At 38.5% G+C, this 21,455-nt stretch overlaps 1 protein-coding gene across 4 annotated transcripts in view; it reads left to right on the top strand.

Moving 5' to 3' along the window:
- Window positions 1-21,455, top strand: part of fam184ab (family with sequence similarity 184 member Ab) — a 221,265-nt gene that overhangs the window by 184,618 nt on the left and 15,192 nt on the right. For all 4 annotated transcript variants that reach the window (XM_086264896.1, XM_086264897.1, XM_086264898.1 and 1 more), the window contains 3 exons: window positions 6,469-6,653; window positions 11,151-11,297; window positions 21,203-21,320. In XM_086264896.1, coding sequence (XP_086121022.1) covers window positions 6,469-6,653; window positions 11,151-11,297; window positions 21,203-21,320 — 450 coding nt within the window. The remainder of the gene's footprint in view (window positions 1-6,468; window positions 6,654-11,150; window positions 11,298-21,202; window positions 21,321-21,455) is intronic.

Genomic DNA, 21,455 nt, shown 5'->3' on the forward strand with positions numbered 1-21,455 from the left:
AGGGCAATTAAAGCTAATAGGCACATGTTACAGTCTCAACTACCTGCCAGTCAAGCAGTGATGTTTGAATTATGCTTCAGCTGGAAATGTACGGCATGACTTCAGAGATAAGCAGAACCCCCTCTTAAACCTGTGCCGTAACCTCCCATCTAACCTGATACACACCTCCCAAGAAATGTAACTACGTGTTCAGTCAACACAGCCACTATGACATCATCAACCTGTTAGTGAGGATCTGTCTTAAAGCCTCAAACTGTTTTCACTCTGGTAATTTGAAACTGAATGTGACAAGCGAGGGGTGGTCAACTAGCAGTCAGCTATGAGGTAAAGCAAACTCTCCTTTATTCTTGTTTTTGACCACAATGTGGACCATGATTTGCAAAATTATCATCATATTTTATTTAAAAAGATTCAAAATGAATGACTGAAAAAGTAGCATGTTTTCTGATGTCATGGATTACAGGAGACAAGGGTCAGTTTCTCGTAGATTTCTACATCACTGTGTTCTGCCTTTTTTCTTGCATCTGAAGATTTATTTATTTATTATTTGGTCCTCTGAGATCCATAAAGACATCCAAGTTACGCGCTCAGACGAAGAAGTTGATGTGCTGCTCACAAAGCGATGTACATAGCTGCTCAATATTTTCTTTTCCTGAGGAAACACCCACTGGACGAGTTTCATTGGATGGAAGGTTGGATCCACAGGGGGCAAATAAATATTTGTCGGCTCATTTTTTTCTTGATATTTTTCTTGTTTTATGTCGAATGCGTTACCAACTCCCTGCAAGTCATCTCTCTAGTGTTTTTGTTTTGCAGATGAACTGAGCAATGAAATTAATAATGCCAGAGAATGCCCATTCCTGAATATAAATCACAATTAGACACAAAGTCTGACATTCATACTTTCCTACATAGTAGTAGGATAATAATCTAATTTACATTGGTAACTGTTTAACAAGAAAAAAGTAAAAAGCCATTTTTGCAGGCCTTTGAAAAGAGAAAGACCTCTTCCTCTTTATCACCTCTGCAAACTCTTTAAACAATCATCAGATTTAAACCCAGAGACTTGATTACTGCGGGAGCATCGAGCCACACAAGTATGTTTTCACAGTTAGCAAGCTGTTGCTACCTGTTAACCATGTAAAGTCATGTGGAAAGAAGCAGCTTTAGTTACTAGTAGATCCATAATTTCCATGGAAGATATCGACTTCCACCACTCACCAACCTGTCAGGAAATAACACTTTTCTCTGGTGACTGGGTTACTGTTGGTTGCTAGGGGTTCTCTGGGCCTGCTTGAATGGGGCTTTAGTAATGGACATTTCTGTCCATGCTGTAGGTCCTGGGATTTAATAATGTTAAAAGTCTGCCTTTAAACATTTTGTTTTACATTTAAATTCAACATCAGTGGGAGTCTGTGTTTACAATAATTCCTTGTTTACTTTGCTGAGGCATTAATGGAACATAAACTAAAACTTCCTGAGTTGAGTCAATAGAGCGGAGGAGCTCAGTGGCAGACGGGCGTCACGCTGTGTTAAATAATGCTTTTGTACCTCCAATTACTTAACAGATGGGGAGGGAGAGGCTGATGGAGTGCAGAGGTGTGCGCAGGTCTTTGTGTGCACAGTGTCATCTATCCTTGTCTAGATATTTATCATGTTTGATCTAACAGTCTTGTCTGAAGAATTACCCTGCCATCAGTATCTCTTGACTTTTAATAACTATTCCGGTCCACTTTGATTGTATTGTTGTGGTCATGATGATGCTCTAGCACACATGAGAACATTTGTTTTCTTCCTCATTGTTAGATTTAAAGCATCTTCAGAGAACCGTTGTTTCCTTTTATCGCTCGTATTATTTTTCTCCCCGCTATGGTTCTGTTCTCATGGAGCCATGGGTTTTTGGAGCAATGTGTTCTTAACAGTTTGGTAGAATTGTATATGAAGTGGTTAGCTGAGATTGTGACAGGCAGAAAAGTGGCATATTTCCCATATTAGTGTTGGCAGCCCTGGATAAACATGATGACAGCCAGCATATTTTACGGCAACAGTACGAACCACCTTTGTCCCGCTGAAAGGAGGAATTAAAAGTGAAGGCTTTACTGTTAAAATTCACAGATACACTTATGAATAAGACAGTAAAGAACTCAAAACTAACAAAAAAGCACATTTAAAGGAATAACAAAGCAAATAACTCACACACTGTTTAGAAACTGGGGCACAGCATTGTTCCCCTGAGAATAAAAATATGTATTCATGGCAGCAGTTCATGGGATTTCATTGGCTAACTACTAATACCCATTGAAAAATAAAGTAGCTCAGGAAATCACACTCTATTTTACTGTAATGTCCTTTTTGATTATTATTTGAAAAGTTTATTTTTTAAGGAAAAGAAGGATAAAGAAGAACTAGGCAAAACAGAGAATGACAAAGCGATCTCCTTTACGGCGCTGTTTACATATTATATCTGAGGTGTTTGAAAGAGAGGATAAAATTAGATTATAAAAGAGAGAGACAGCAGATAAGCAGACAAAAAAAAAGATGATAGATCAACTCAGACAAGATGCAAAAGTAAATAAATCTCTCCCCCAAACGAGCCCAACACTGGGAATTTTATCTCGTCTTCCGCAGTTGTGAAATCAAAGGCTGATATCTGCTGTAATTGAAAGAGTATATTAAGTTATAATGTCCCATATCATTCGATAAATGCTCTTCCAATTAGCCTTTGTTTCTTTCTTTAATTCTGCCAGCTTTCTTTCCTAATTTCCCTTCATCTCCTGCTCCAACGCCAGCCAAGATTTGGATGAGATGAAGAGTAAAATGAGTAAATTGGTCATTAAAGACTCATCTGGCCGATCACCATTGTGCTTGATTGTACTGAAGGTTTTGGACTTAAAAAAAAAAACAGCCAATTACATTAAGTGAAAATGCAGATGGCGATGCAAATAGACAGTAGTTTGTGAATATGAAGCTATTATACAAGATTATGGCTTCTGGATATGTGAACACAGTCCTTGGCACAAATTGTTATAGTGCCAAGTTAAATTAGATTTTTCACAGGGAGAGGAATCATTAGTAGACGATAACGTGACAGTGTTTAATCTAATTCTGATGGTGTTAAGTGGCACTCAACTGAGAGTCTTCAGATCACATCTTGCTTCTTCATTTAAGTCACCAAACGTAATGAAATGTTTGGCACGTGAGGCCCATTTCACCTCCCGGGAATTTCAGAGTTGAGTATGTTAATGACAATGACTTGAGAAAGGTTTCAGATCTCTTTCAGTGTTTCAGGCTCCTCTGAAAATGGATTCAGCTCATTTTTTCTCCTCATCAGTCAACACAAAATGCTCCATGATGACAAATAAACTTTTTTGTAATCTTTAAAATCAACCTTTTATTAGATGAGATGCCAAAGTTCTAAGAACAAACAGCAAGGAGACCAATGAGGACTAATCAGAGGAGTGGAAACACCTGGGAAACAAGGAAGAGCCAAAACTAATCAAGGACAATGAGAGAAAGGAAGCAGTCTCTTGTGTCTAAAACACATCACAGACAAATGACAGTCAACATAAAACTGAAAGTTACTAAAATAGAAACACCCAAATGAGAGATGACAATTAATATATGTATGTATGTATGTATGTATGTAAATATATATATATATATATATATATATATATATATATATATATATATATCAGTGAAATAAGTAACATAGTAAGGTGTCATTGTTTCTTTAAAGTTCACCTTTTACAGGCACAGATCAATTTACCATTTTCAGGAAAATCTGAGATGATATTCAGAGCTACAAAGAGGATAAATCGCAGCAACTGACCTTATGACTTTATCAGAGTAGCTATGCACTATTCAAAATAATCCTTTTCTATCTTATACCAGACCTCAATGCACCCCCTCAGTTCATGCACTGTATACAAAAGAAATTTAAGCTCCCTATTAACAAACAACAGAAAGTGGAATACTTCTTAAAGTTTGCGAAGCTGTGAGTCACATGTTCCAATAATGGACTCGTAAATGCAGACAGGCTGCGTTGTTCTTTTTGTTTTTTTTATGCCACTGTTTGGTTGAACCTACGCGTCGTTCACCGCACCCCTGCTGGGAAAATCACTTGCTCATTTTCTCACTTTCAAAATGCGACAGAATCGAGCTGCTTCTTGTGTCAGTGTGGAGCTCAGAAGAAAAGAGCAGCTCGGCAGGCGGTCGTGAGTAATTTCAGTTGTTGGTCATGTTTACATGAAGTCATTCAGTAGTTTACAGCACTGTTGTATTATCAGAGCTCAGATGAATCTCGTCTCTCCCATAATGACTGAAATCTTGTTTTTGCCATACTCGTCAGTTAAATTACCTGGTTCAACAGCTTGAGTTCTCTACTGGATTTTATTAAGTTTTATTAAGTTGATTTTATTAAGTTGCTTTTATCAGTCATAAACAAACTGTTATGGCCCAAAAGAACTAATAGATCATTGTTTCCCCAAGTACACTGGCTGCAAAATGCAAGTAAGTTGACAAAATAAGAACCTTACACGGACTCAGCTTATTGTGGCACAGTTGGAAATCACTGTGTATCCTTAAATGAAAACCAGTGGAGGATTTAGATGTCTCTGTGGACAAAGTGACCAAATAAGGGCTGCCTATAATGTGCAAGCTAAAGGAACAGTCCTCTCCAGTGTTTGTTGTATATGCCTGCAAAGCTGTGGTAAGAAGAAACACTAAGGCTTTTAATTTGAAAGAGTTACAGGAAGTGTTAAGTTGTGTCCTGAGCCCAAATAAATGGAAGGCCGATGGAAAATCTGTGTAAAGTTTGGCAGAGGGGGTTTATGGTCTGGGCTTGTTTTTCAGGAGTTTTGCTCTGCCCTTTAGTTCCAGTTAAAGGAACTGTTAATACTTCAGCTACCAAGAAACTTTGTACAACTTCATGCTCGCAACTTTGTGCAGCTCAGGTGGTAGAGCAGGTCACCTACTAACTGGAAGGTTGGTGGTTCAATCCCAGTCTGCATGCCAAATATCCTTAGGCAAGATACTAACCCCAGGTTGCTCTCCGATGCAGCCATCGGAGTGTATTTAGTATTTATTTAGTATTTATTTATTTATTGTCATTGTCAAGAACAATGAAATTGCGTTTGGTGCTTCCATACAACCCAAAAATGTGTGTGTGAATGTGTATGTATGAATGGTAGTTAGATAGCACTTAGAAAAGTGAATGGGTGTGGTGAATGAACAAGTTGTATAAAGCGCTTTGAGTACTCAGAGTAGAAAAGTGCTATATAAGAACCAGTTCATTTACCATTTACTATCAATCAGATCAGAGAATGCAAACCAGGCCATCTCAGTGAACATCAGCATCTGATCTCATAAATGCACTTCTAAAAGACTGGTCATCTTAAACTCTTCTCCAACTCTTCCCAGAAGAGTTGGAGCTGTCATAGCTGCAAATGGTTGGCCGACATTAAGAATGGGATTTTAGTCAAGTTCATATGTGTGGGAAAGCTGAGCGAATACTTTTGGCACTGGTGTGCTGCTTGTTGTTCAAAGAATTTAGCAATCTAACATTTATTTCTGATCTATTTTAAGAGGGGTCACAGCTTAATACTGCCTTAACAGTATCATGCAGTGACTTTACCTGAGGAAACAAGTAAATTTACTTAAAGAGGACCTAATATGCTCCTTTCCACCTCTGTTTTTTTTCCTGAACTCTGCGAAAGTGGCTTTGTGCGATTCCCACTTCAAAATAACCCCTATTAATCTTATAGTGCTGCAACCTTTCGATTAATCCACTGTCTGAAATAAACAGCTTCTCTCCCTTTAAGCCAACTTTTGTCTGCAAACAGAAGGTTTGAACAGTTTGTGAGAAATACCAAACCTGCCTCTAATACAAGATGCTGCAAGTCTTCTGTTTTTGAGATAAATAGTCTCTGTTGCTTTTTGAGAAAATACAGTAAATACAACAGACTTATGTCAAAACATATGTTCAGTTTTTGATAAAAGCTGTAATTCGGCTCTGTGAGCTTCTTAAGGATGTGAAATTATGGACACATTGAAAAGGGTTTTGACAATTGAATCAAGACACATAAGCCAGATTATTTAAAGTCCTGCATAAATTTAGGACTTAAGATAAAATGCTGTTCACTATATTCGTTAAGAGGCTTTGTTGCTATCTGCGTTGTGTGCACTGATGGATGATTGCTTCATCGTGGTAAAGCCATTTTTGTTCATTCAGCTGTGTTCAGCATTCACCTATTCATCTGAAAAGTTTCACCCTAATGGTGGATTTAAAAAATATTCTCAAGGTGTTAAACATGTTCGAAATAACCAACTTTAAAAAATTCTAAAGTGTAGTTTCCAAAATATTCTACCATATAGATAAGCTTTAAAATCAACATTACAAGCCTTATAGCTAAACCTTTACGTCCTTCATCTCTTCAGAGCTGATTTTTATTGTTTCTCTTTTCACAGGAACGCGAGCTGTTGGGCCGGATCTCCGAGTTGCAGGAGGAGGTGACGAGGAGGAAGAACCACATCGCTCAGCTGGACCACCAAATCCACACGCTCAACGAGAACATCAGCACCCTGACTAAAGAGCTGGAGCTGAAGGGCAAGGAGGTGCTCAAGATCCGCAGTGAAGCCAATCAGCAGATCCGGTATGACTCAGTGTTCATTGTGTAGCACTGAAGTGAAAACCTGCGGTCAAACTTTACTTCACAGGGAGGAAAAACGCGTTTTCTCAACACGTTCACAGCAAATTGGTTTCGTCTACCGCTCCAGAGTCTAACTAAACATTGTTTTCTTTTTGTCAACATTAAGTTACTGTTTGCTGCATTTACATTAGACTGCTTAATCCTCTACCTTTGTGACTGATCTCCTCTGAATATGCCTCTTTTTTTCTTTTGTATCATGTTTCTGTGTGGCCGAAGAATGAATCGTTAAACTTGCACTTTGAACAGTTCTCACACACATGCACGTCCAAATATCTCAAAAACACAGAAAAGAAAAAAACAAAACTGCATCTTCACAGTGAAGCTTATCCTTTACTGTAACCTAGCAACCAAACTGCTGAATATTTTAGAGCGATGGTTGTTTGAGTGCCTTATTTTTCTTTCTTTTTGTGTCCGTTTTTGGCAGTAAGCAGTTACAGTGCACGGTTCAGATTCCATTTAGAATCTTCTGTTGAATCAATTTTGAGTTTGACTTTTAAAAATGAGGAATTTAGGTTTTGGTTGAAGCACAATCTGCAGAGCTGAGCGTGAAAGCAAAGCTGGCATGTGTTCACAATATTCATAATCAGTCTTAGAAGCTTGACATTTATGTTATGTGGGTTGGCATTTATTCATATTGTGGTTTTCTAGTCTTTCTTAGTACTCAAACCACTTCAGGCACATTCATTAATACACCCACATATAACATACCTCGGACGCACAGACCTAGAGACCAGTCGAGTGTTTGCTGGATGTTGTAATGTGAAATCAATCACAAAGTTGATTTGGTCATTAGCTGTCTGCTGTGGTTACTGGTGGTTAGCATGGATGCCAACTACTAGCAGAAAGTTAGGTTTACCTTCGAAGAAAAAGTTAGATCTTACCACCGCAACTGACATGTGACAGTTGCCATTAAACCCCGAAGAAGAAGAAGCAGTGTCCGGTATCGCAGCTGTGTTCAAATTCTGGAAGCGCATCCTCCTGTGCCTGCATTTGTAGGCCGATTATGTTACAGCGACACGACGAAGACTGTCCAAATTCTAAGACTCCGACAAATGCGGCCAACAAATGTGCCCTTCCCCATATTTGAAGGATTGGTTGCTTCGGGGCCCAACCTATCCCAGAATTCATAGCACGGCCCTGCTCAGTTTCCAACAGTGGCGGCAAACGTTTATTTTCTGGGTCACAAAATAAACGTTTAACATATTTTCGGGCGAGTATGTAGCTGTGTAAACTTGAAATATCTGCTCAGTTTATCAAGAAAGCGCATATTTTCAAAAGCGCTCCGACGTTTTCGGAGACGTCTGTTACCCACCAGCTTGATAGCGAGCCGGGGTTCAAGGCTTACTAGAGCCGGCGAGAACACCGGACTCCCGGCAAATCGTTTTCAAACTCACCGTCGTCTTTTGCTACTCAGGTTAAACATATATAAGTCACTTAGATAACTTAAAAATGTTATTGTTTGGCTTTTTTTAGTATTTTATTTGTTCCTGAGTAAATCGGTTTGGCTGAGATTAAAGTTATAGTTTTTACACAGCTGAATAAACGTCAAGCAGACAACTGATTATCAGAAGTGTGAGATGCTCGAGAATTTACTCCGGTGTCCCGTTATATTTTAGATAGCAAGGAGCAGACGGCTGAGTTTATTAAATTCCACGGAAACAATCTGCAAATTTCATTTACATTTAATAAACTATCATCTTGTCTTCATTTTTAGTTAGCACATACCTTAAACACTTAAAGCTGTAAGCTAATGATAGTTATATAAGAGCAGTTGCATGCTGGTGCAATAAGCTGTACGTTTTACGTCCAATGGATGCATGATCTGATTAGTTGACTAATTGCAAAAATAATCGGTGACTAGTCGACTATCAAAATAATCGTTTGTGGCAGCCCTAGTCTCTAGGCATGTGTGGCTGGATCCTGACCTAACATGTTTGGTTTTGCTCTATGACAGAAAGTTAGAGCACACAGGAAACCCTGCAAGTACAGGGAGAACATGCTGGACAGGGAAATGTCCAGGGTAGACCTGAACCGCCATCCTGCCTATTAATGTTTTCTGTTATGATGTGTTTGCACATTCTGCACATTTCGTAATGAATACATCTTTTGGTTAAATCTGCTTTATTTGAGGGCAATACCCTTTTTTGAAGTTTGGGGAAAGCCAAGCTAGATGTTGCTTTCTTCATGCTAATCTGAACTAACTGCAATTTTCAACTTCATAAGTAAGCAATAGAATGTCCTAATATACATATTAAAAACATTAGCACCACACTGTCAGTGACATTTCAGGATAGCTTTGGCGTGTCAGGAGCCCATTGATTAGAAGACATGTAGATTATTTTGGGTAATGCAAAATGTGGGCTATAATCGTGTTGTCCCTGCGGCATGGCATGAATTTTTAAAGTGCTATATGAGTAATGTGGTCCGGCTACTCATTAGCATCCATCACACTGTATTTTTAAATGCGCCCGTGGTGCATTATTATTATCTGTTAATTTGTGTGCCGCTTGCCTTTATATATGCACGTCATCGCTCTCTGCGCAGCACATTTCTTCTCCTGTTACGTAACGCCCCGTCTGAATCCTGGTCACGGGGATAAAAATAGACTGATAAATAAATAAAGAGGAAGCAGAGAGCGGGAGATGAGACGTGCGCCCCTCGGGGAGAGTTGGCCCAGTCAGAATGAGAGGCAGACGAGCATCCATGTTTCTCCCTCCATCGTCCTCCTCGCTTTCATCAACTCGTTTTGTTTTGTTTTTTTATTCCCCTCATTTCATTATCCTCTTTTATCATCCTGCCCCTTGTCCAGGTCTTCAAATATTGCTGTGCACATGTTTTGCAGTATTTTTTTTATTAAATATTCATACATGTCAGTTTCATTATGATTTTAAATTAATTATGTGTTTGTCATGAAATTATGTTCTAGGAATTCATTCCGTGCATCCGTCTCTGGATTTTCTTATCTCACTAACATTTCCCTGGAGCAATCCATTATGTTTTGCCCGTCCTGGGAGAAAAATACAAAGCGAGAGAGAGAGTCTGCAGGACCTGATTAAGTCTTAAAGTGCAACCTCACATATTAAAGAGTAAAAATAAATCTATTACCTCTGAGTTACAGCAAACAGCACTTTATCCCAGAGCTTAAATTGTGATCAAGCAAAGTGAAACATGATGTGATGTGAAACATGGGATATACTTAATATTTTTGTTAATTAAAAGTGAACAGTGCGATATAATGCAATTATAATTAATTGTTTTTTCGGTCATTATCATGATTCTTTTAATTGGCAACAGCTCTGAGGTGCTGTAGGGGCGCACCGATCTGATATTTGGGTTGGGTTTGAGTCAAAAAGCGGAATCACGTTAGACGGAGCTAAAATATTGCAAGTAATTCTGTGTTTTTCATCACCGTTGGTGAGACTAAGCATCTATAATACCATTTAAAAAGTATCTGCACTCTACCCTTCTTGGCACGTTTTCATGCTTCAGATCATCAAAGAAAATGTCTGTTTGTTCGGGTTATCTTTGTCTAATATTAAGACTTGTTTGATGATCTGAGACATGTAAGTGTTGACAAATATGCCAAAAAAAACTACAAAAACAGGAAGAGACAGTTACTTCCTCAGTGTGCTGTATCCCTGTAGACCAGAAACCAGAACTGTGTATGAGTTTAACACCTGCCACCCAGTCAGCATTGGCAGAATCCTCCTATTCCTCCTATTTAGGTCATGGTTATTTGATGTTTATGGTGATGGTGGGCCAGTGGTTAGCACTCTCGAGCCACAGTATCTCTGGCACATCCCACCCGGACACTAAACATAGCCAGTGCAAACCCAAGTTATCAATACTGAGAGACAAGAAAACCACAAGTGCACTTATCTACATCCTATGTCTGCCAGCAAACAGCTAAACTTGTCTTGAACCTCTGCTGTGGCCACAGGATGTTGGCTCTTATGATTCAAAGGTCGACTGTTGATTCACTGTTTGCTGTTTCTACTACTGGCAAGTTTTCATACACCAGAAAATACTCTCTATTAAAATCGAATCCATGGAACACAACTGATAGTGGGAATTAAGTTAAGGTAAAATAATTTCAGAAGTTGCCAGAAAGTCCTGCAAAGCTGAAGCGGCTCCAGCTGCTCCTTAATGGCATCAGCAAGATTGTCCTTCATTTCTGATTGTCTGTAGCTTCAGGAGAATCCCGGCTGATGGGTTTTATATTTTAAATAGTACAAATGCAGATTTGGCTCCGTTCACATCGCCCGGTGCAAATTTGTGTCAGTTTGTCTCATTGCATAGACTCTGTGTGTACGAAGGCAGTGTGAAAACTTCATCTCACATTTGGTGTGATGGCAGTATTTTAGTGAGTTGGACACTGCATGCAAAAAAATCTTAAATGCTATTTCAAATTGTCGGCTGACTCTTCTTCTCGTTCCTCAGGGCTCATGAGCAGGAGCTGACAAAGAGACACGAGCGGGAGCTAGCCGAGCTGAGCGCCGTCCACAGCAGGGAGACGCAGAACATGCTGTCAGATTTCAACAAAGCCCAGGAACTGCTCAAAGACAAGATCTCCGCCCTTCAGATACTGTATGTACACATTTTAAAAACTATATGCCTTTAAACAGCTGTACAGCTGCAGACGAGTAACACTTAACAGATTCTGAGTGCAGGTCAGCCTATTCATCGTAGATGATGTCATTCTGCGTTGCCAGGGTCAAGTGCGAGCATTAAAGTATATCCCACTATATCCTAATAAACAGACTGGGTGTCTCTGGGGAAAATAACAGTAGAGGCAACAGTCAGATCTCTTCTACAGATTTAACTTTGTTTTTTAGACAAATGCTCTTTTTCACATTTGGGGAGTCTTTAAAAAAAAATGTGGGTTTCCTGTTTGTTCATGCAGTGCAGTCACTACTTCATAATGAGACACTTAAAGCATAGACTTCCTTTATTCCTTTTTGGCCAGGTGGAATGGAGTATAAAGTGCAACGAGTTTTTTTCTTCCCAGCCAATCACATTGTGCGTGTCATAAATTTTTAATCACTGCGCTGAGCACAACAGTGCGTAACGAAACTGCCTAACCGTAAGCGGCGGCACCATGAGAGATTTACTGCAAGCTTCAAGCAATGAGTGCACCTGCAATATTTACCTGTGCTGCAGTCATCTGGAAATAATGTATTCAGTCTCCAAAACACAAACAGATCACAAAAAGAAATGATAATCCATGAATCAAAGGCTGGCAAAATAGAAACACAAACGCCAGCACAGTATAGCGCTCCGGATTACACGTGTAGAAGCTGTAATGTGCCTTTATCCACACTCTCACACTCTCACATCTGTATATGGAATCAATTTAATTAAGGAACAACGCCCAGACCTGTCTTGGAAGTATGAGACAGCTGATTCTAAATTAATGAAACTGTCATATAACAATGGATCTGTGCTGCCTGCACCATCAGCACGTCTTCTTCACACAGACAGTAAATGTAAAGTCTGCTCTCTTCATCTAAACATCACTGTACATGAGCTGTTCAGTCCAAAAATAGAAACCTTCTATATATCTCCAGTGTCACCAGTATCCTACCTGGAGTTTAAGGCTGAAGTCCAACTACACAAACAAACTTTTTTTTTTTTTTTTACACAAAAAAATCATGACATGTCAACGCCATCAAATGTACTATTTCAAACATCCAAAAAAACCACTTCCAAACTGTAAATCCCAAATATATTGAATCCTTTACGTATACTCAGCATGGTCTGTGTGTTGCTAGTGCCCCTGATATTAAATTATATTAAATTCCATCAATTTAGTAGGCATGAAAGATTTTTGTACAAAAAAGAAGATGTTTCCTACTATATTTTATGAACATAAAGAGTACATCATCTGGGTCTTGAAGTGCCACCCATGTGGACCTACATATGCACTTAGCCAGTCCAATCAATGTGAAATCTATTCATGAAAAGCTCCAGGCCGTGTCTCAGATCCTGGTCTTCCATGCTAACATTGGCTGTTTTAATTCACCAGCTGAACTTTGCCACGATATCATCCACAGCAAATCAGATCTAGACCTGTTCACCTTGACTCAATCAAGTGGTGTTTTGACTCTCCTTTTTCAGTGGTTTTGGAGTCGTGACCATATTTGCACCTTTAAATGTTAAAGAGACTGGTACATATTTAGGTATTCTGCTTAAATTGAGCATTCAAAACAAAGCTACTTAGTGCTAAGTAAGAGACAAGCTAAGTAGACCATATTATTTCTCAGACACTATTAATTGTATGAAAAATGTTCCAAAAGGCTCCAACACCACAAACAGTCAAAAGGTTAAGATCAGTGAGCTTAATAAGTACCCCCCACCCCCATGGGACTTTTAACACACGAGTCTATGGGAATTAACTCCACTGGAGGAAGTCCTTTAAACCTGACATGAGCAAATTAACCCAAAAGCAATTTTAGTCCTACAGTGAATCATTCCTGTAATAAAATACAACTTGTAATCATTTCTAATCTATAAATTATATTGTATGGTGAGTGTCAAGGGTTAACATCACACTGCTGCAGCTTTTCTGTTCTCCAATGTGAAACTGAAGAACTTCAGAGGGTGATTCACCACCAGATTCAACCCTGAAAAACTGCAACTTCATCCAATTGAAGTCTCATAACATGAGGCATTCAGCTAAACTCTTTATACACTGAATAAAGTTGAGAATTCAAGCATGGTGATAAAACAAAAAGAAATGTAAATTATTGCCTCCTTTAAAGCATAAGTCCTCTGAGTCCTTAAGTATGCTGTAAATTAGAAGTTACTCAGTCGAAGAACTCTGAGCACAGATCAGAGTTGATGTATAGATGTGGATCAAAGACATTTAGACCGCCAAGAATTGATGAAAGGGGTTAAAGGACCTCATTAGTGGTAGGAAATGTATGCGTGTGGGGTTTTTTTTATTACTGCAGATGAAGAGGGAGAGTTGTATTACTGATGACATGCAGTGAAGATACTGTAGGCAAGAGAGGTCAAGTGAGATGTTGGGTGAATTGTAAGTGATGAATGTATGTATAGGAGGAAAATAAAAAAGGAGGCTGAGGGGATGTGAGGAAGATAGATAACAGAGACTGAGATGTGGTATAAAAGCTGAAAGAGAAAACTGGAGAAGATGTTTAGAAGAGTGGGTGTAAAAATAAGGTGAATTTTAAGGTAATCTTCCTGTTGGTGGGCGATCTGTGATGTCAAAGCATGAAGGAAAGAGATGAAACCGAATCTGTGAAGAGAAAGCAACACTGATAAAAAACAGGGAGATGAAAAATGAAAATTCATACGGAGACATGCTGTGTGTGTGTGTGTGTGTGTGTGTGTGTGTGTGTGTGTGTGTGTGTGTCCAGAGACCATCAGGAAACATGTAGCGAGCTAGCTCTACCCTTTAGAGTTGACCTCCTTTTACTCAGATTCTGCTGAGAGCACAGCGCCACCTGCTGGGTCACAGATGAACAGTGTGAATTCACCCGAATCACCCTGAATGGGCAGTTCTTGCATCCACCCTTCAACATTATCTTGCATAACACACTGCACCCTTTTCCTGTAATCCAACAGTATCTGAACGCATGTGAAGCGTTACAGCAGCTGTCTGACATTTATCTCTTTTGTTACAGCGCAAGTCTGAATGCATGATGTCACATTGACAGATAGGCACATATAAGATAGTAAAAGAAATGATTGCTTTGACCTGCACAGCAACAACATGAGGAAAAAATAAGGTTGGCATTTCAGGCTCTTTCACAGACCCCCTTTGTGCCTTCAGAATTGCCTCAGTGCTTCATGGCATAGATCCAGCAGGATGCTGAAAACAGTCCTGAGAGATCTGAGTCCATATTGACATGATGGGATTGTACAGTTGCTGCTGGTTTGTCTGCTGAAGAAATCAGGGGAAAAAAACAGTTTGAGATGATTTGTGACATGGTGTGTTATCCTGTTGGAAGCAGCCATCAGAAGATGGGTACACTATGGTTATAGTGGGATGACCAAATATTCCCGTTAAGCTGTGAAATTTAAACAATGTTCACTTGGTATTCATTGATACAAGGCAGGCAGGATCCATGCTTTCATATTGTTTATGCCATCCAAATGTTGTAGCAGAAATCGAGACTCAACAGACCAGGCAAGTTTTCTGTTCTTAGCTGACAGGAGTGCCACCCAGTCTGGGTGTAACAAGTGGTTGTTTGAGTTACTTTTACCTTCCTATCAAGCTAGAAGCATTCTGCTCATTGTCTTCTGACCTCTGACACCAACAAAGCATCTTCATCCAAAGAACTGCCGCTCACTGGATATTTTGTCTTTTTCAGACCATTCACTGCAAACCCTAGAGATGGTTGTATGGGAAAATCCCAGCAGATCAGCGCTTTCTGAAATACCAACAACCATGCCACAAACTCAAATCACCTTTCTTCCTCATTATGATGCTCAGTTTGAACTTTAGGTTGAACTGAAAATGTGTACATGTCTAAATGCATTGAGTTGCTGCCATGTGATTGGCTGATTTGACGTTTTTGTTAACAAGCAATTGAACAGGTGTGCAGGTGTAACAAAGTGGCCAGCGAGTGTACAACAATTCTGAAAATCAAGCTTTTCCCACATTTTTTTTGGTCAGTATTGAGATCACAATTATTTAACTTTGGGGGGAAAAGTGCATTCATTCGAGAGAAAAAAACATGTCTTACGAATTAAGTGTTTCCATGAACTAAACCTGCCACAGTCTCATGTGGCAAAAATTAAAGCAAGAAGTTAAGATCTTCTTAGTTTCTCTTTTATTTAAGATTAAATAATAGTTAATCAAAAACTTAAAAATGATGCCACAAAAGTGTTTTAGAAAATAATCCCATCTCAAGGCTTGACTTTAGTTGCATCACATTTCAGTGTCAGTTTTTTTGTGGTTTCTGCCTGTTGTTTTTTCTGATCCTAGAGATTAATGTGTTGAAATTTGTGATCAGTGGTTGTGTGTTGAGTTCAAATAAACTTTTTAGATTTTTTTTTCTTTCTGAATTACACTCATTTTAGTCCATTTAAATCTATCTGAAATCAGACCCAGCCTTGCTTCTTAATGAACCCTTACCAAAGAGAAAAAACATGAAACCATCTACATCATTATCAGGGCACAAGGTTTGTAGTCCATGCAGGAAATTTAGGTTACAGATGTATTCTAGGCTGTTTTTTTGTTTTTTGTTATTATGGTAAGAATTTTACTTTAATAAAGTCAGGAAAACTTCCTGATTTGCTGTCTTCACTCAAGTCCCTAAAGATGCATTTCTAGGGCTTTCCTCTTAGATAATCCACTTTCTGTCATCTAATTAAGTACAGCATAGATTTATCTTAACAAGCTGTGTCCCTTCCTAATTAATCACTGTGATGACGCGACAGCTTTACCCTCCCTCTAAATATCCCCTGAAATTGCTGCACTGTTTAGTTTTCATGAATATTTCAGTGTTTTGCTCTCTGCCTGTGCACCTTGTTGCTCGGTCCTCTGGGAGTTTAAAAGCTCGCCTGCGGGGTTTTTGTTTTTATGAAGTTAGGATTTTTCAGTTTGTAGTCATGTCTGCAGTCGTATTAGCAGCCTTCCAGCTGAGGTCGTACATCATGACTGGAAAAATTCACAAAGGGAGGGGACTCAATTCCAGGACACCAGGAAGAAGAGTACAATCTAGATCTTTAGTCCAAAACTTAGGTCCAAAGTAGTAGTATTGCAAAGACTATGTAAAGTTACAGAGTGTTATCTGCTGAGATGCATAATGTGTAAAAGTTGCCAACACTCTGCTGACTCAAACACTGCAGCGCTCCAAATCTTCTCTGGGATTAACATCAGCATAAAAACTGTATGCCAGGAGCTTCATGGCATGGTTTCCATGGATGAGCAGATCCTGTAGATGTAATATGTAAGTGGCCCTGCACTTTTGTCCACATACTGTATATACTGGGGACTGACTTGTTAAATAAACACAGGTAGTGTATTTAAAAAAAAAAGAAAGAAAGAAAAGATTACTAAATAAAAATGAGACCAAAAGAATCCAGAACCATGATAGCGGCACCATAAGCATAATTACTGTCTAACACTTCAACACCAGTTCTCAAATTAACACATATTAAACTGTATGTAAATATCGCAGAGGTTTTGCTTTCTGCAACATTAGCAATGCAATATTGAAAAAGACTCCAAGGATCCTGCAGAAAACCCCCTGCAAGTCTCAAAACACCAATTTCTTCTCAAAGAGAAAACAAATTTTGTTGCTGCACGACCAAACAAATCAAACTGCTCCTTTAAAGATCAAGCTGTCTCTGGCTGCCGTAGATAAAACTCTGCCTCCTATAAAGTCTTTATAGAGAAAATATCAAGCATACAGTATGAAAGCTGCTTAATGTGACCTTTTGGATCTTTCCTTCATTTCTCTTTTAGCCTTCTTTTCTATTTTTAACGTTTTCTTTGATGAGTGCTTCTTTATATCTCCATATTCTATCATAAATGCACAGTGAGTTTTCGAAATGACTCTTCAGTTTCTCATTCATTTTTCTCACGACATTTTTGTATTTGTATGTCTTGGTGTATATTATTGTACTTACAAAGTTTAAACCAACTAGGGAAAAATGTTCACTTAATGAGTAGTTTGTGTCTGCAACCACACAGCTGAAACTATTCAGAGTTAACACTGTGCACATGGACCAGTGCAACAACATGAGTGGGTCATGCATTTGTTCGTTCAGCTGCTGATGTGATGTGAGTAGCATGAATGTGGTGTGTCAACAGCGGCTATGAGAGAAAAGGTCAAGACATGATAAGAAGGTGGCAAAGATAACAGAAACCCTCCTGACCATTTCTCATTTCTGTTTTTGGGACATTTGAAATCCTGAAACCTCAGACTCTTGCTGAGAGATTCTAAGTCATCATCTTATCACAGACTTCACCTTCACCAAGAAGATGAAGCACCTCCAGAAAATCCACATGAACACAGTGTTGCAGGTTTGCTGGTGACATATTGGAGCAGTCGTGGCTGTCCAGCGTCTCTTATCAGCTTAACCATGCAGCGGATTTTCTCCCTGCAGGTTGTCATGATGTTTTGTGTGTGTGTGTTTGTCCGTAAGCTGGAAACCGTCTGTCCGTGTGATCTGAAACAAATCTGAAAATGAGATAAATGCCACTGGTGGCACAGCGCTCCCTTGCTTTTCCTGTGGGTGTGACTGAGGGTCCTTCTGCTCAGCGAAGGGTTGCTGATGCTGTGGTACTCAGGCACAAAATAGCTGGTCACTAAACACTTGGCCTCAGTGTGCTCCTGCTCAGAGGAAGAGCTGTTTTAGCACCAACTCAGTCTGCTTGAACACAGATATATATATATATATATATATATAGATATATATAGATATATATATATATATATATATATATATATAGATATATATAGATAGATAGATAGATAGATAATCAGTTATTAACAGTAAAAAAGGATCCAACTTGAATTTTTCTTAAATAAAGATTAGCACAATAACATCAGCTATATTTTGCCTAACAAAAAAGAAAAAGGCGAGCATAGACGTGACCCTATGAGGCCCACATATCTCTAAAGACGTTGTTAATTAGCTAAGACAAAGCAAAGCAAGTTTCATATCTCATTGAATACAACTTGACTTTAATTTTTTAAATGATAATTACTATTAAAGCCAAAAAAAGAAGATAATGGGTGTGCTGTAGGGTGAGGTTATGTCCTTTCTCTGCCCCTTGCTCGTAGCATCCAGTTTCAAAACACAAAGACTGCAACAGCCTCAAGCTCCTTTCCTTCATATTTTTACTTTCGTGTTCAGAATTTACTCTAGATCCCTAAAGTGATTATTGCACTTGAACAATACAAAGCAGCAACCAGAATTTAGTTTGGTTCATACTGTAGATATTCTCCTACTTGAGCAGCAGAAAATGTTTGGCAAACAGGAAAAAAAATGATGAATCGCCTGTCTGATAAACTCAAAAGTACCAGCACAACAGCAGAGCTAATATCTGACGAAAGTGCAGATCAGCTTTTATCAGCATCACTTGGATGAGCTCCACTGGCTGTTCCACTCCAATGCCAGATTTTCTTTGGAGTGACTGCAATTTATCTAGAAGAGAAGCTGGCCTAAAGAAAGCAATCACTACTGCCATTTTATTTTTTTATTTTTTTGTTATGTTAAATACTTAAAAGCTCAAATTTAGCTGTTAAAAGATGGGTGCTTGATTTATTTTCCTCCAACCCATCAATATATAAAATGTGAAGCTTACTAAAATGAAAAAAATCATGTTATGAAAAATGGACTGAAGAGACTCATAACCTGAGTTAACTCAGAAGACACCTCATGAGGTTCTTGAAACAGTCCAAAATGCAAAAGCCACAACACAACAGACCTGAGTCTGAATATATGAGGGTATAAGACAGACGCTGGGACAAAGACTAATTTAAGAACTATAAACAATGGGAAGACGCCACTGACTGTATAGAAAAGGGGCAATTAGGAGGAGGGAAAACACCTGGGAAACAAGGACAGCTGAAACTGATCAAGAACAATAAACAACGAAAATAAAAGACAAAAAACAAGAGACAACAGAGTACTAAACTGAAACTGGAGGTAGCGCACGGGGGGACAGAGATGTAGACTTAACAAGAAAGAAAAGGACATGGGGGAGTCTAAAACAAATTAAGTATATTTGGTACTCAGCATGTAAACACAATATAAAAAAAAAGACTAAAAACCCTAAAAAATAACCTGAAATACAAAATTTTAAGAACTATAAACAAGATACAGGAGAAAAATCCAGGGAAATTTGTACTGTGTTAGTGTAACAAGTTTTTAAGTTCACTGTCAAATAATAATAAAAAGTATTACCAAAACTAGAAACATGCTTGCAGCTAAACATGAAAAGAAGTCGTGTTTGATCAAAAAGACCTGTTTTCATTTCCTAAAACGCCTCACATAAAAGTTTCTGTAACTGAGCTTTGATGGTTTCATTTTCCTGTTATTGTTTCTTTTGCTTAAGTTCTTTTTTCTTTCTTTCCTAATTTAAATTTATGAGGGTGTCATGTAGGGCTGCTCAATTAATCGAATTTTAATCTCGATTACGATCTGGGCTTTCAACGATCATTAAAAATGACTGAGCCGATTATTAGCCCCTCCCTCGTGCTTTACTCTCGCGCTGCTCCGTGTGGCAAATCGAGCGCACCTCTCTGCATTTCGAACACGTGTCACAACAATTACCAGAGGGAAGCTCGGAAAGCTAAGCAGAAGTTATTTGGAGAGGAGAGTGACTGCTGGTTGAAAAGAGAGGTAAAAAAAACTTCAGTGGTGTGGAAACATTGTGGGTTCGCGGAGTCAGACGTGGATCAAGTAGACACAGTGTGTAAACTTTGCTACAGTGTTGTAGCTGCACCACAGAGCAACACTGCAAAGTTCACTAAACATAGATGTTTACATTTTTCATTTATTTTTTATATTGCAAACATTTGCACTGTTATCAGTATTTGACCACTATTTTATATTATTTTTTGACAATCTTTAAAGTCATTATTCAAAACATTGTTATTGTTAAATATCGTCAAATAATCAAGATCTCAATTTCAGTGAAAATAATCGTGATTATCATTTTTGCCATAATCGAGCAGCCCTAGTGTCATGTCATAATTCTTGTGACCAGAAAAAAAAACATATTCTGAAAATACTTTGATTTATTAGCAACCCAGTACACAGTAACTGCAACTGAGTGCATCGCTGTTTAATTATGAGACTGGCATAATGACTTGTATCACGGCATGTTTCTTTTATGTTTACTTGAGTTTTGTGCACAAAATAAAATTTTAGTTTATCACAGCTTAAAAAAATAACTAATTTAAGCCAACAGTACAACATATGACTGCTTGCTTGAGCGTGTCACTCGCTTACTGCACTGCGCTCTTTAGCGTGCAGAAGGGAAAACGTCACCAGACGTTAAATTAATCAGAGCTTTTACACAAAGTGTTGATTTCTCTAAAGGCCAGTGTGAAAATAAATCCATTATAACGTTTTTGAAAGTTCTCCTAAGTTACAGAATCAAAACATTCTCCACAGGGACTGCACAGCTGCTGACATAATGGTTTTTGTGATGAGAAGAGGCGAGGGCGGGGAAGAAAGGAAGGACAATTACTGTTTTATTGATTAAAGTGTAATGAAAAAGGAAATCGCCTTTTGATACACACTTTTAATTTTCTCAACTCTTAAATGCTTCCATCTTGTAAACATACACTATAAAGTGCCAGATCAAATGTTCCTGCTTTGAATCTTTCCCTGCTAATGTTTGATGTCACATATTTAATATGTGGAAGAAACGCACACAGTTTGTTGGATCAAACTGTGCATTGACGTGTTGCTTGATTTTTAGATATGTATAATTTTGTTTTAGCCTAGACTGTGGGTGGATATTTATGGTCTTATGTCTTTTTTTTTTCTTTATCTCACAGGTTGGAAGGAACAGAGGATAAGTTCAGGAACAGAGAGAGTCGTCCTGAGGATCTGCAGCTCATCGCCGAGCTCAAAGATATGGTTTCTGAGAGAGAAACTCTAGTCAAAAAACTGGTGGTAGGTATTGAGGTAAAGTCTCAACCATAAGAAGCTATAGCTATAAACATGAAGAGGAAAATGCATCCTCCCTTATTTGTTTGCACACTGAACAAAAATGATGAGTAATGCTTTCCAGATCTTATCTGATTTATA

The sequence above is a fragment of the Aulonocara sp. 'chitande type north' Nkhata Bay genome, linkage group LG15 (assembly GCF_057382095.1).
Source record: "Aulonocara sp. 'chitande type north' Nkhata Bay isolate Kocher_YH1m ecotype deep benthic linkage group LG15, A_spYH_male_GT1.1, whole genome shotgun sequence".
NCBI lineage: Eukaryota > Metazoa > Chordata > Actinopteri > Cichliformes > Cichlidae > Aulonocara > Aulonocara sp. 'chitande type north' Nkhata Bay.